This window comes from Hylobates moloch, unplaced genomic scaffold (assembly GCF_009828535.3).
Source record: "Hylobates moloch isolate HMO894 unplaced genomic scaffold, HMol_V3 SCAFFOLD_19, whole genome shotgun sequence".
Lineage (NCBI taxonomy): Eukaryota > Metazoa > Chordata > Mammalia > Primates > Hylobatidae > Hylobates > Hylobates moloch.
This window is the reverse complement of record NW_026652294.1, coordinates 64,454,204-64,468,821: the sequence shown is the minus strand read 5'-3', so window position 1 is coordinate 64,468,821 and position 14,618 is coordinate 64,454,204. Positions and strand designations below refer to the sequence as shown.

The 14,618-nt window shown below is 35.5% G+C and overlaps 1 protein-coding gene across 8 annotated transcripts in view; it reads right to left on the bottom strand.

The window, feature by feature from the left end:
- NFIB (nuclear factor I B) overlaps positions 1-14,618 on the bottom strand; it is a 241,099-nt gene that overhangs the window by 41,836 nt on the left and 184,645 nt on the right. For all 8 annotated transcript variants that reach the window (XM_032139821.2, XM_032139823.2, XM_058431226.1 and 5 more), the window contains exon 7: positions 1,890-2,024. In XM_032139821.2, the coding sequence (XP_031995712.1) occupies positions 1,890-2,024 (135 nt within the window). The remainder of the gene's footprint in view (positions 1-1,889; positions 2,025-14,618) is intronic.

Here is a 14,618-nt window from a genome sequence, read left to right as displayed (position 1 = left end):
GCCCCTTTGCCTGCCAGTTCGCCCCTTTTCTTCCTAGTTTGCCTCTCTGCCTCCCAGTTTGCCCCTCTTCCTCCTAGTTTGCCCCTCTGCCTCCCACGTTGCCCCTCTTGCTACTAGTATGTCCCTCTGCCTCCCAGGTTGTCCCTCTTCTTCCTAGTTTGTTGTTCCTTCTTGTGGTGAACTTTGCCATCACACTTTAGCTCAGAACACATATCTTCCAGGTATCTAATCCTTCTTCAGGTTATCTAGTCATGTTCAGATTAGATGCCCAGCCAATGACGTGACCCCACTCTCTCCCCACTATATCCTGAACTCTTTAAGGACAAACGATCTTTCTGAACAAGACGCCTAACACAGGCCCTAATATGCAGATACAGAACAAATATCAGGTGAAAGCCCAAGATGGAGGGTTCATCTAGGTCTCTCCTATTTCGTTATATAAAAATACACTGTCTACTTTTTTTCACGTTAGAAATAAGAATATTTTCATCAGGTGTCGTAACAAAAGGGTGATTTCACTTCTCAGTTAATTCTGTCCAAATATTCAACATTACAAACCTATGAAACAGTTACTGATTTTTTTCACCTATCTCAATGGTATAGGTAATAAATGCAAAAGTTCTGACACCACATTTAAGTTGTATAGTCCTCTCTCAATTTCATAATTTTTTAATGATAGCAATAAAGGCCATGCATTTTTTTAAGTAGAGCACCAACAAATATCAACATAGAAACCAAAGCCAATAAGGACTTTATTTTAAAAGATGTTACATTGTTTGCATAAAGATTTAAAAATCAGATTCGATTAGTTAGAAGGACGAGGAAGTGCCTAACTATAAATTTAAACCAATAACAGTTTCACTATTAACATACTTATATATAAAAATTTTCCACCTAAAATGCAGTCTACTCCTCTCTAGGAATTAAGAGTAATAGGTAAAAAGTATACAGTGTTAATTATTAGCTGTGTCTCATTTTTAATTTTTGAAAGATTTGATATTAGCTGTTGGTTAAAGTACAAATGTCAAATACTGGATTCATTTTCCTACTTAAATTAAGATATTGGACACAATATCAAGTGTACTAGCCCAAAGGATTTGGGCATATAAAACAAGTGTCAAAGAAAAGTACCTTTTATTCTCTGATTACTCTCAAATAGATAAATATTGATTTATATGTAGAAAATAACATCTACAGAAATAGTGCCTTACATCTTAATGCCTTTAGAAATACTCTAAACTCAGCAACATAATTGAAATTCCATCTTTCCCTTAGTAAAATATCAGGACCAATCCTGAAGCTATAATGAAGATCGCTATGTACCCATATCTTCCACATTCTTCTGATAACAATCTTTTTGATAAAGGTAATTTTAAAATACATATTATAAATATTATTTACTTGTATGACTTTGAAAATCTTTTTTTTTCTTTTGAGACGGAGTCTCACTCTGTCACCCAGGCTGGAGTGCAGTGGCACGATCTCGGCTCACTGCAACCTTTGCCTCCCAGGCTCAAGTGATTCTCCTGCCTCAGCCTCCTGAGTAGCTGGGATTACAGGCGCACACCACCGTGACAGGCTAATTTTTGTATTTTTAGTAGAGACGGGGTTTCACCATGTTGGTCAGGCTAGTCTTGAACTCCTGACCTTGTGATCCGCCCACCTCAGCCTCCCAAAGTGCTGGGATTACAGGTGTGAGCCCCTGCACCCAGAGAAATCTTTTCTCATCAATCGAGAAGAAAAAATATTTGATCAGATTGTGCCCCTCCCTATATGGCTTGAGAAAATATGGTTGCCATAGCTCTATTTGTAAACTTTTGCTCCGTCCCTAAGGGATTAGGCCCTACAGACAAGAAGGAGGCTTCTCCTCTATGCTTCAAACTCCTCACCACTGTGTGCAACTCCAGGTATTCCGGGATGGTGGTGCTGGGGGAAAGTGCTCAGTCTTGGGGAAGAATCCTGTGGAGATGCAGAGCTGAACAATGGCTTTTCAGGCTTCTTCATAGTAGTCGGAGAAGACATATCTGCGAGAGACAGAGAAAAACCCAAAGCTCCATGACCTTCTTAAGCTCTAAGGTTCATGTCAACATAATGACAGATCTCATCTTGCAACATTTTAGTATTCTTACACTTTGGCTCTTTTACAAAATATATTCTGAGTGTCAACGATCCAGCTATCTCGGAGCTCTGAAATATTCGTTCAATCTCCATGGAAGCTAGCAGAAGCCTTCACTAAAATTATCATCAGAATTATTCCCATTACTAAATAAATCTTAAACTTCTAAAAAACCCAGTCTTGTTTCCTTTAGCCCCTTGATTCACGCAAAGGCCTTCTCTACCTCAGCATTTCATACTGAGATTTATATGATTCAGAAGATTGTCTTTCAACAGAGGACAACTGGTGCAAATGTGAAAAACAACCTTCAGGTATGTTGGTCATGATATCACTGATTTCACAGCTTTTATGGAAAACTCAGTCACTTGATTAGCAAAAAATACATTCCTTAATTTGCTCCTTCTGCAAACGTTTACTGGGTTTCTGTACTGGCCGGCTAAAATGAAGATGTTAAAGAAATTAAAAGTAATTCCTGCTCTAGGGATGCTCACTGTTGGTGAGGAGGAAAATGATTAGAAGAAAATGGTTGTGAACAGTTGAAAGGTACAATGTGTACTGAGAGCAGGGAAGTTTTGGCATTTGCTGCTACGTCCCCAGCTGCGATGTACAGGACAGAGATCGTCTCAGTCTCCCCAGGATGAGGAAGGCATTTCCCATTGGTGCCATTTTCAAAATGTGAATGGGGACGACATTCTCAGAGAGGAAATGCTCAGAAAACAAGATGGCACAGAATAGACAAGTAAACAGTGTGTGGAGTGGTGAAAGATGAAGAAGAGGAGCAAGCCTCTTGAAGGTCTCACAGGATGACGGGTCTCCAGCTTCCTGTACAAATGTCTGAATTCTTACCCTCATGGGAGAAACGCCATAGATGGGCAAAACATGATCACAATGACAGTTTAAAGCAATACCCCCCCGAAACTAAATGGAGGGCGGACTGGCCAAAACAGAGACAGAAATCATGAAGACTGCTTCAGAAAAACAGATTCATCAATACATTCATTCCATAAATACTTGTTCAAGACCGAATGTATGCCACATGCTGCACTATCCTGGGACACAGTGGTGACCTGGACTTGCTTTCGGCTCCTTTAAAGCTTAAAATCTAGTGAGGCGATGGGGACAAGTAGAAGGGAATTGCAAAAGGTGCGGTGATAGGAAAAGAATTCAGAGATTTCGGGCTTCATTCACTCATTCATTTCATAAATATTTAATACTGCCAAAAGATAGATCATGAGAGCTTGAAATAAGAATCATGATAGAGCTAATGCAATAAATATTTTAACAGGATTCACTCAATTAAATTATTAAGCTATGTAGACTGTCATCAACTTAGTTGACTAAGAGACTGTACCATGCAGTTTGTTGGAATAAGTAGGGAGTTGAGAGATGTGCCTTGGTTTTAACATCTTGAGTGACGTTGCCTTTAATGGAAGTTTATCAAGTTATAGTAAAATGTTATAAAAATGATATGAGCTATAAAATCTGTATTTTATTATGAAAAATGTTAACTGTATTCACAAGTAGACAGAATTGTAATGAATCCCCGTGTACCGATAACCCAACTTCGGCAATGATCAACTCATAACAAATCTTATTTCACCTTTATCCCCATCTACACTTTCTCTCCCTGTGGTACTTTGAAGCAAATCCCAGATATCATATAACTTTGCTTCTAAGTAGTTCAGCATGTATCTCTAAAAGAAAATAAATCTTTATTAAAAGAAAAAAACACCAAAACTTTATCACACATACAAAATGTACACAACTTGCATTTTTAATTTGAGTTTTCTTGAAATTAGAAAAAGACCTTATGGTGCTATTAATATAAGTAACTAATTATCATTACATTTTACCATTTGAAAAATTACCTAAGCTCTGGTAAAGGCATTCATAAAATTAAATACGCATTTTCAGTATGGTGGCATTTAAAGGATGAATATGCTACTCTAAAGGCAGTAGACATCACAGTCTACAAAAAATGCCAGGCGTATTTGTAGCTGTAAGCTACAATTTGTGACTAACTGGCTGTTGTGAATCTATCAGAACTTTGATGAGTCAGAGAACCATTTCTGTATATCTTTTTCAAAAAAAAAAAAAAAAACAGAAATAAATTGTTCATAAAACCACAGCAATTAATGCCACTATAAAAAAAGAAAAAAAAATTAAACCATGGTTTAAAAAATAGACAAAGAAAGCTCATTTCGGCTATCTTCAAGATGCCAAAAATAATACTTAATTTCGCTTAAGAGCTATGTGATTTCAAAAGGTAATGCTACAAATATAGGCCTTTAACTAATGGATGTAAAATCGTAGACATACAGATTATTAGAGGTGGAAAGAACCTCTATTCTGTCTTTCTTGTTATAGACGATGCGATAACTTGCCATTCCAAATTTTTAATTAAAAATTAACTGTTTGAAAAAGAAACTGGGAACTTTTTATTGATACTCTTCTGCTTTACCTAAGTTTAAGTATAAATTTCAAGTAAAATGTAACTGGATAAATCAGTTTCTAAAAATTCCATAGAATAAATAATAAAGCATAATTATACCTCATTTTAAAATAATTTAGGCCGGGTGCAGTGGCTCACACCTGTAATCCCAACACTTTGAGAGGCCGAGGCGGGTGGATCGCCTGAGGTGAGGAGTTCGAGACCAGCCTGGCCAACATGGTGAAACACCGTCTCTACTAAAAATACAAAAATTAGCTGGGCGTGATGAAGGGCACCTGTAATCCTAGCTACTTGGGAGGCTGAGGCAGGAGAATCGCTTGAACCTTGGAGGCAGGGGTTGCAGTGAGCAAAGATAGTGTCATTGCACTCCAGCTGCGACAAGAGCAAAACTCTGTCTCAAAAAAAAGAAAAAAAAAATTAATGTGACCACAGCATGAGAAACAGAACAGTGTCATTCTGGGTATGTCGCTTCTGGAGAAGAGGATCAATTAAGGCAATGGCAACTACTGTAACTATATCAGACTTTTCATTAAACTCAGGCAAATTCATGGGTCTCCTTTTGTAAAGGGCACACAAATCAAGGGTGTTTATATAGAAGTTGAAGATGATTATGTAATTTTTAATGCAAATTATATAAATTTTAAGAAGCAAAGCATTTGTATTTTCTTAGCCAAAATGACACACTTGCTTTTACTGAGTAATTATTATGGGTCCATTTATTTTTTCAATTCTTTTTTGGGCATGCACCTAATAATAATGGTACCTTCACAGAGGATTATACAGACCAACACAGAAGAAACAGAATAAAATTTGCCATTCAAGTTGCAAAAGGAACCACAAACTCTTTCCTTAAACAACAAAAGTAACTTATAATAGTCAATATAAGAATGGGAAGGTTCACTGACCAAACTGAAAGGATTTGCTTTAGAAACAGGTGAAGAACGGTAGTATCAGAATATAGGTTTAAATGCCTTTGTTTTCTCATTAAATGAAATTAATTCTTGGCCCATTAATAAAAATATACTGCTACACAGCACGCAGAAGGCACTATGCTAAGAGCTTAGGAAGATACAAAAGTGAATCCCCGCTCAAAAAAAAAAAACCCTCTCTAGACTAGAAGGAGAAATAAAAGATCAATTATCTGGGGAAAAAGTAAGGATAGAGTTTCCAGCTACTACACTTTAATCATGAACCAAACTAGTATTATTTTAATTTTCACTTATTTTGAACATCTACAGTCTAACAGACTTCATGCCAAGGTGAAAAATGATATTGTTTCTATGTTTAATGTGCTCATATGCTACAAAAAAAAAGTTTGAAGAATGAATATATAGAAGAGGTACTTTAAAGTGACCTTTCTGTGAAGAAAAACAAATGCCACGCTTTTCACAATCTACTGTCCTTCAAGCAGGAAGAATAATACATAAAAAGATTAAGTTGAAAATAAGTTGAATAATAATAAAGTTGAATAATGCATAAATACAACTTTAATGTATACATAATAATGCATAAGTTGAATAATACATAAAATAAAGAAGCTGAAAAGAGATGCAGAATGATAGGCAAAGGATTAGCTGATGTTTCTACTGGTGGGAGGGAGGCAGGAGTTGCTGGTAGTTGATGAGAAAGAAGTAGAGGCCAGTGGTGGCTTGAAGTCAGACAAAACAATTTAAATTTGATTTAGAAAGTAATAATTTATAAATGAATTGATTTCAGAAGAAAAAACTTTCCTAAAATTTGACTTTTTTTTTCTGTTCTCACCGCCCTTTTCACTTGTACCTGGTTGAACCAAAAATTTTCTTCCTCGTCTCCTCCAGGCCTTCCTCACCATGGCACTTTATAAAAACCAGCAGCTGGCATCGTATCCTTCAAACAGTATCTTTCTCCTTGCAAGATCTACCACAGTATCACATTTTTAAATAGCTCTTTTTCTTTGTTATTCCATTTTGTTTAAACTTTGGTGAAGCTGATTTTCTTATGGATTCCGTTAGGAGCAGGAGAAACATGTTTTTAACTCTGTGCCATCCCTGGTCTATGACATTCCCTTGAACTAGAAAATGAGGCATTTCCACTCTCCTTATTCCACCCATAGAACAGTGTTTTATCCACTGAACAAACTTATTTTCTCCTTAAGTAATCTCTCTTGGAAAACCCTGAGATCTAGATTTCATTAATGATCTTTTGTTTGTATCTTATATTACTTGATGGATTTTTCATTGTTATTTACTTGTATCCACTGCACATACGTTTTTTTTTTTTTAAAAGTTGACTAACGGCTTACCTCCTAAGGAACATGCTTTTATCAAAAACACAAAAAGATGTAGAGGCTGGAAGAATATGCTACTTGGGAAGAGAATGAAAAAAAGTAGAAATGAAAGAAAGAAGAGGTAGAGCAGGCATCGTGTCTAGGCAGCTTATTTTAGAATCTCATACATGTGAAACTGTATTATGAAGTGATGACTAGTAATGCAGGATGAGAAAAATAACCATAGCCAGTATATCTTAAAATTCATGTTCCATGAATAAATATCACCAGATGAGAAGTAGCTGACTGTAAAGCAAGGAGAAAAGAAAATCAATCACTGAGATTCTAGTAAGTGTGAGGAACTATGGCTATTCATCAAGATGCCAAACAAAACCACGTGGTCCCTGTCTTGGTGAGGCTCATGGTTTAGTAGAGAGGGCAGAAATTAAAGACAGAAATGCATTAAATAGTTGCAATCATAATAATATTGGATTGCAGAAATTCTTCTTCTTAATGACAGATTAGAGAGAATAATTCTTTAAAAAAGATTCACATTGATGGTGTTATTCTTCAATGTGTACACCCATGTTTACATTTATAACTGGAAAATTAGCTATGACTTTAGAAACTCATCGTGTAGTTGAATATGTAATAAAAGATCATCATGTAAGAAAAAAGTTCAAGTAGGCTACTGATAAAGTGGTTCATTTATTCTTAAGCATCCCTTTAAATAAGTATTTTGCAAAATCAAATTATCACATGATTTTTCCTGACCATACTACATATATTTTTGGCACTGTAACATATATACATCCTAGGCCTTGATGTGTCATTTATTTCACATCATCACTTCAAAGAGATAAGGACTTAAGCAAATAAAGAGTTAGATCAACTCATCTCCCAACAAGGTAATTTCATCTACAAAGGAAGAGAGTCGCTGTGAAACACAGCGTATGTACTCGACTCATTGGCAGCTTGCACAAATGGCGCTCCAGATGTATATCTGTTCAAGTCAGCCCAAGGCAACAATTTTGATCAATTCTAATGTGATAAAATGCTGCAGGGAAAGTGTGCAGAAACGTGTTTACGTCAGCCCTTAATTAAACTGTTGTTCACTTCCAAAGAACCTTAGGAAACACTAATGAGACATGAGTTTTGGCAATTTCTTCATCAAAGCAAAGACCCCTTCCTCAGTCTGTAGCAGCCTGTCATCCAAGTCGCTCCGGGGATAAATGTCACATGGCACTCCAATCAGTTAGCCACCTGTTAGTAGAACTTCACTGAAGTCAACTAGTGATCTAGGGCAAGCTCAAACAGCCACCTTAACACCTGCCTGTCTGGGACACCTGCTCCTTTTTCACATATAGTAGAGCAATATGTTAGCTTTTCCAATATGCTCGAGTAGATTAAGGTTACAAATCAGACTTCTAAAGCCTACACAGAAAACATATAATTTTCTTTTTTGAAAAATTCCTTTTCTTCCCTATAGTAACACAATTTTTAACAATTTCAAATTAATTATGTAAGAACACCCAAGAATTCTTGAATTTCTGGAAGCTATTATTTTCAGCATACCATATCACTAAATTAAAATGTATTAACTGTGCCAGTCCTATGATTTAGTCTTTTTTCTAGGATAGAATAGTCCTATTTCTATCTGGTTAACAAAGAAGTAAATTTCTTCAAAATGTTTTAAAAGTCTAATTATTTTACATATTCCTAAATTGCCTTCCTTATTTACATGCCATACTTGCAACTTGTAAACAAGTCTAAATGAACCCTATAGAGACAAGACACCATTTGCTGGCTACTTTTATTCTCCAGTATTTAATGTTAAGGTTTGTTTTATTGCTAAGTGCTTATAAAGCTATAATCATTGTTAAAAATATCTAAATATCTTCTCTATTTTTCACATTATCAAGCTGCTGAACAATTTACAAGATTCCTCTTTTTCCTATCTTTTATTATTTTGTAAATTTCATTCCTCCATTTACATTTATTTAATTATTTTAGAGACAAGGTCTCACTCTGTTGCCCAGGCTGCGGTGGCACAATCATGGCTCACTGCAGTCTCAAACTCCTGGGTTCAAACGATCCTCCCATCTCAGCCTCCCAAGTAGCTAGGACTATGGGCACACAATCACACCCAGCTAATTTGTAAATTTTTAGTAGGGACAAAGTCTGGCTATATTGCCCAGGCTGGACTGGAACTCCTAGTCTCACGAGATCTCCTGCCTTGGCCTTTGAAAGTGTTGAGATTACAGGCTTGATCCATTGTACACGGTCTTCTTTTTTCCTTTCTTCCTTTTTTTATTTGTCTTTTTTTTTTTTTTTTTTTTTTTTTTTTGGCAGAAGAAAACTCAAAGTGTAATGAAAACAGTTGCAAAACTTCTGTTAACTTTGACCCTCTGGTATGATACTGACCAGAGGAGTTTGATATAGACCAGAGAAGGAAAGAACATACATAAGCACACTTAGCTTACAGACAGTCCAATGGCTGGGATTTGACAAGATTATATTATATTGACAAGTTTTATCAAGTTGATACACCCTCATAATTTTCAAAGTTCTTCATTTTTTGGACTTTTGAAAGTATTAGACTTTCATAGATTTTTTTAAAAGAGTTTTATAGATAAACAAAAACTCTGAATATTGAAAACCTCTTCAGAGACCAAATTCATTGTTGGGTGAAGGCAAAGGTGGTCAACACATCCATCACTCCATTGAAACTCCGTCAAGCAACACAGCACTGAAAGCAAAGAATGAGCTTTAGCTTAACTGGGATATTTCTGCTTTCCATTAAAATGTTGGGTGGAAGCTGGAAGACAACATGAAAAAGAAAAGAACCATCTGTATAAAATAATAATGTTATTTAAAATAAATAAGGTAGTAAATGAGAGGCTACCAAATCAAGTGTGTGGGATGAGTTTTGTAGCTGAAATCTGACATTTTACTTCAGAGTCAGTCCTGAGACAAGGAAACAGTTTGGGCTCTGTTCCCAGAGGACAAGGAGAAGGCAGAGAAGATGATTGCCAACTGAAAGCTAAAAAGACCACAATTTCTCTGCCTCTGTTTTTGCCCTGGGATAAATAGTGCTGAGAAGAGGAAAGTGTCCAGGTTATTTATAAGTGTATGAGTGTTATGTGGAATAAGACAACTATTAAGGCCAGACTTGGGCAGCATCTAGCCTGCCAGATACTTAAGATCCCAGGCCAAAGCTTTGATGTATTTATTTCTAAGGATCTCCGTGTAGAGAATGACAGCAATCCTTACTTTAACAGGTTTTACCTAATAAATAAAAGACTGATGATGGGTGAGGGTGTGTGTCCTGGAGGAGGAAGAAAGGAGAGAGAGACCAAGTAGGCTCTGCCTTTACTTGAAAGCTTTGTACAATCCTTTGTACAATACCCTCTCAATTTCTCCATTTTCTTCACAGATGGAGCTATCCTGGCTCATGGGGAGAAGGTACATGGTGTGTTCCTTGATGGTTTAAATAAAATATAAATGATAAAAAAGAGGTGCATGGGTAAAGTCACAGGGCCATAAAGAATGTTCTATAAATTTCTATCAGAGGACATGCTTTGAAATTGCTTATAGAGCCATGTGCTACATTGAAATTATTACGGCTTATAACAATGGAGTTCAGCCACTCAGGCACTGCTCTAGGGAATGTAAATTGATAAGATCTATGCCAATATTTACCAAAAGCCTTAGAAATGGACATAAGATTTAACTTAGTAATTCTACAGTAGGAATGTATTTATTCCCGTAGCAAAATTTCAATGAACTTCTACTTGGTGACTTCATGCCAGGCAGTATGCTAGGGACTGGGGACAGTGAAAAGAACTAGACAAGAATCACCCAATCAGATTAGGCACAGAGTTACATGCAATGATGTTCACCGTATCTCTCTTTATAATATGAAAACTCCAAAACTATCTAAATATTCATCAGCAAAGTAGATATTTAATGGTGTAGCCAAAGTATGGCATATTATGTACTCATTATAAAGTGGAAGGCTGGATGGGGTGGCTCATACCTGTAATCCCAGCACTTTGGGAGGCCGAGGTGGGTGGATCAAGTCACCTGAGGTCAGGAGTTCGAGACCAGCCTGGCCAACATGGCGAATCCCTATCTCTACTAAAAATACAAAAATTAGCCGGCCATGGTGGTGCGCATCTGTAATACCAGCTACTGGGGAGGTTAGGGCAGGAAGAGTTGCTTGAACCAGGGAGGTGGAGGTTGCAGTGAGCCAAGATCACGCCACTGCACTCCAGCCTGGGTGACTGACAGGGCGAGACTCTGTCCCAAAAAAAAAAATAAAAACAAAAAAGGAAATTGAAGGATATGGTAAAATGCCATTAGATTATAAAGACAAAAAAACTTACAAAATAGCATATATCATATAAGCTCAATTTACTGCAAAAATACATTCATAGAAATATAATGCACCAAAATGCAGAAAAACACGTAGAAAAACAGGCTAGCATATATACAATCAAATATTAACAGAAGTTATCTTTATGTGATGAGATTACAGGTGATTTTTATTTTCTTCTTCATATTTGAAAGTTTGTTTTTTCAAATTCTCCACAAATAACTTTTACTGTAAAAATTGTAAAATACCTATTTTTGGGAAAATTGTTGCCTGTAGCTCCACAGAATACTATAAATAATTCCCAAAGCTGGGTTGACAATATTGAATCCTGTTAAGTGTCCAACATTACACTGCAAGAAGGAAAGTTTCATAGTAGTTTAGGTACTGGATATTGCAAAACTGTAAAATGAAATGCTTAAATGTAACATTTGCAATTTAGTTGGCTACAGGCAAAACAATGTCTTTTGAAAATACAGTGAAGAAAAAAGAATATCTAAATATCTGTGTCTAAGGACTCCTCTAGATGTAAAATTTTATGATTGTGTGGCGAATGTGAACAAGTCCTTCCCACACACTCCAAGTTAACAAAAAAGCTCTGAATGTTATGACAAGACATATGGATGTAATCCCACTACAGTAGTTTGATGATGATGCCAGATGATTCAAAAAATAATTAGCTGCCATGTTAAGAAAGTATCTCCTTATATATATTTACATTTATCACACTCTAAAAGAACACTGGAAAAAATGGCAAGCTACGTTAAGAGGAGATAAGATGTCATCTTCAATTAGATTCCTCAACCATTTTTTTAAAATTTATGAAATCAGCTCCTTTTCGAACGAGAAAGTATGGTGGTCTTTGTGTTAAATAAATGAAATTCTTACTTTAATTATTGAGTTATTTAATCTTAATTACGCTTCAGCATATTATTGTATTCCTCAGTAAGGTAAAATATTTTCTAATAGTTTAAGTCTCTCTTGCCATATATTTTAGCCCAAGCACAGTTAAGTAGCATGTTCCTACAAGTCTCAATTTTATCACTTCTCTACAAAAAAGGTCTCGAGGCTACACCTACACCCAATACAAAGTCAAAGCAAACCTCTTTGAAGCTCACAAACATCTTCCAGAGACACTTTAAAAAATCCTTTGAATAATGAAGAACAGTGCTAAAACAATGAATATGGAATAAATGAAAACTACTTTTTAAAAACACTTCAAAATGCTTTTGTCCACTAAGCAATTTCATTTTAACAGACAGACAATGATAAAGTGTCTTGAGTAATGTGTGTAAACCTAATTTGAAAGAGAGAAAAAACATCAAACAATTAATGCAGGACTTGGAGCATATTTTAGTCGCTTATTAAACACTGGCATAGGTAAATAGCTGCTATTCACCATGCCTCTCGGGAAAACCTCTTGGCTATGGAGGCTTATTAGTGTTAAGCATCTGAGAGCCATGGGCTATAAAATAAAATCAATACCATAACCTTAACTGTAAAAGTCAGAAAGATACTGGAAGAGTTCTAATTTAACAAGATTACAGATGAGTTTTCAGAGGAGAACATTTGGGGAAAAGCCATACATTTAAAAACATTTATGCTACAAGACATCTCAAGGTTTTTGTTGTTACTAATGCTGTTATTATCCACGCTGGTAATGGTTAGGGTTGATTTGACTGATGTGTTACTTTAGTGGATTTACAGGAAAGTCCTATAAATGATCTGGAACTTACTTCAAATGAAATCATTACACTGAGGTAGTAAACTAATTGCTTGAGAACAATTATGACTTGATGTGATTTAGTGTGGTAGAAAAAGAATTACAAAAATTTTAAGGTCATCGGTTTAGCAGCTCAATGCAAATATGATTACTCTGCACAATATTCTGTTTCTCTTAATGGAAAAGTAGTCAAAATTGGTATAAATTGTAGTGTTTAAGTTCAACCTAAATCTATATTTTTTCTCCAACAAACGTAAATGAAGAAAAAAGAACATTCTGTCAATGAAATTACTATGATGGCATATTTTATTATCCTAATGGTTTTAGAAATCATGTGAAATTCATCAGTAACAAAACCTCTATTTAGTAATAGACCAATTACATTTGTGAGATAATGTCAATGAAACCGAATATTGTCACAGGATAATGGCCTCCCATTGCTACATCCCTAGTCATTTAGAGAAAATAAATGTTGCTGTCTGGCTGAGTCATTTGTTTTCAAAGTAGGAGACACTGATTCCATAACAAGGTTCTGTTATAATAACTCAATCTCTATCAATCATTTGTTGCACCAGAATGGTGCAGGACAGGACATGCATTTGTGAGAACTGCGCATTCCTCAGGTGTAAAGCAAAATATATGGGGCCTCCAAGCACATAAGCAGCCCAATTGTTGCTACTCAATGAGAGTGTTTAAAAGGAGCATTCAAAAAATAATTTAAGAAACAGAAAACTTTCTGAATTTTCCAAAAGATCCATGTTAATGACGGCTTTGAAAAGACTCAAGTACTGAAGATCTTCAAATTCTTTGACTCCAACAGATTCAAAATCTAAAATGTTAGAACACAAAGAAACCTTAGTATACAACTTTGTTATTTTACAGATGGGAAAACTCAAGATTTACTGAAGTTAAGTGATTTGTCTAAGACCACACCAGTATTTAGAGTTTCCTAATCACAATTACAGTACGCTAGGCTTAAGGCAAAAAGACTAGAACAAAACTAAAAGAAAACATATGTATGATAATATATACTTTATTTTTATATTTTGACAAATATAGCTCATTTTAAACTGGCCATATATCACACACTTCTACTAAAGACATTCTAGAACTCAGGATTATTTATTACTATCTTATTAAATGGAAAAGTGATTTTAACCTGACTTCAGTGCAAGGACTACATGCATGAATCTCTGAGGAGTCTATGAGTCCCTATGAAGTTATGTGCATTTATCTGTACTGAAGTTTCATGCATTAAAAAAAATTGTAATAGAGGTTTTATAATTAGTTTGCAAAATCATAAACATAATATCTCAATGACTTATTTGGGATACAGTATTATATAGTAATAATGAGCATGGGTTTCTTCAGCTAGAGAGACAGGGGTTCCCATTCTACGTCTGCTACTTATGATCTGCATGATCTATGATGAGTTTCTTAAGCATTATAATGATCAGTTTAGTAAGCTGCAAAATGGGGTTTCTGTCAGGTTTAAAAGAAAAATAGAAACTTAGCCAAGCACCTGACAGAAAGGAAGGGCTCAATAAATAAATGACAACCACAAATGCCAATAGAATCTTGTTTTCCGTGTTTCATTTACATGTGCTTGTTGAAGACAGTTTTTAAATTTACATGCTTTCTTCAATAAATAAATACTATAGAAAAAGGAGGTGAATAATCAGTGTAGGCTAAAAAGGTGAAAATACA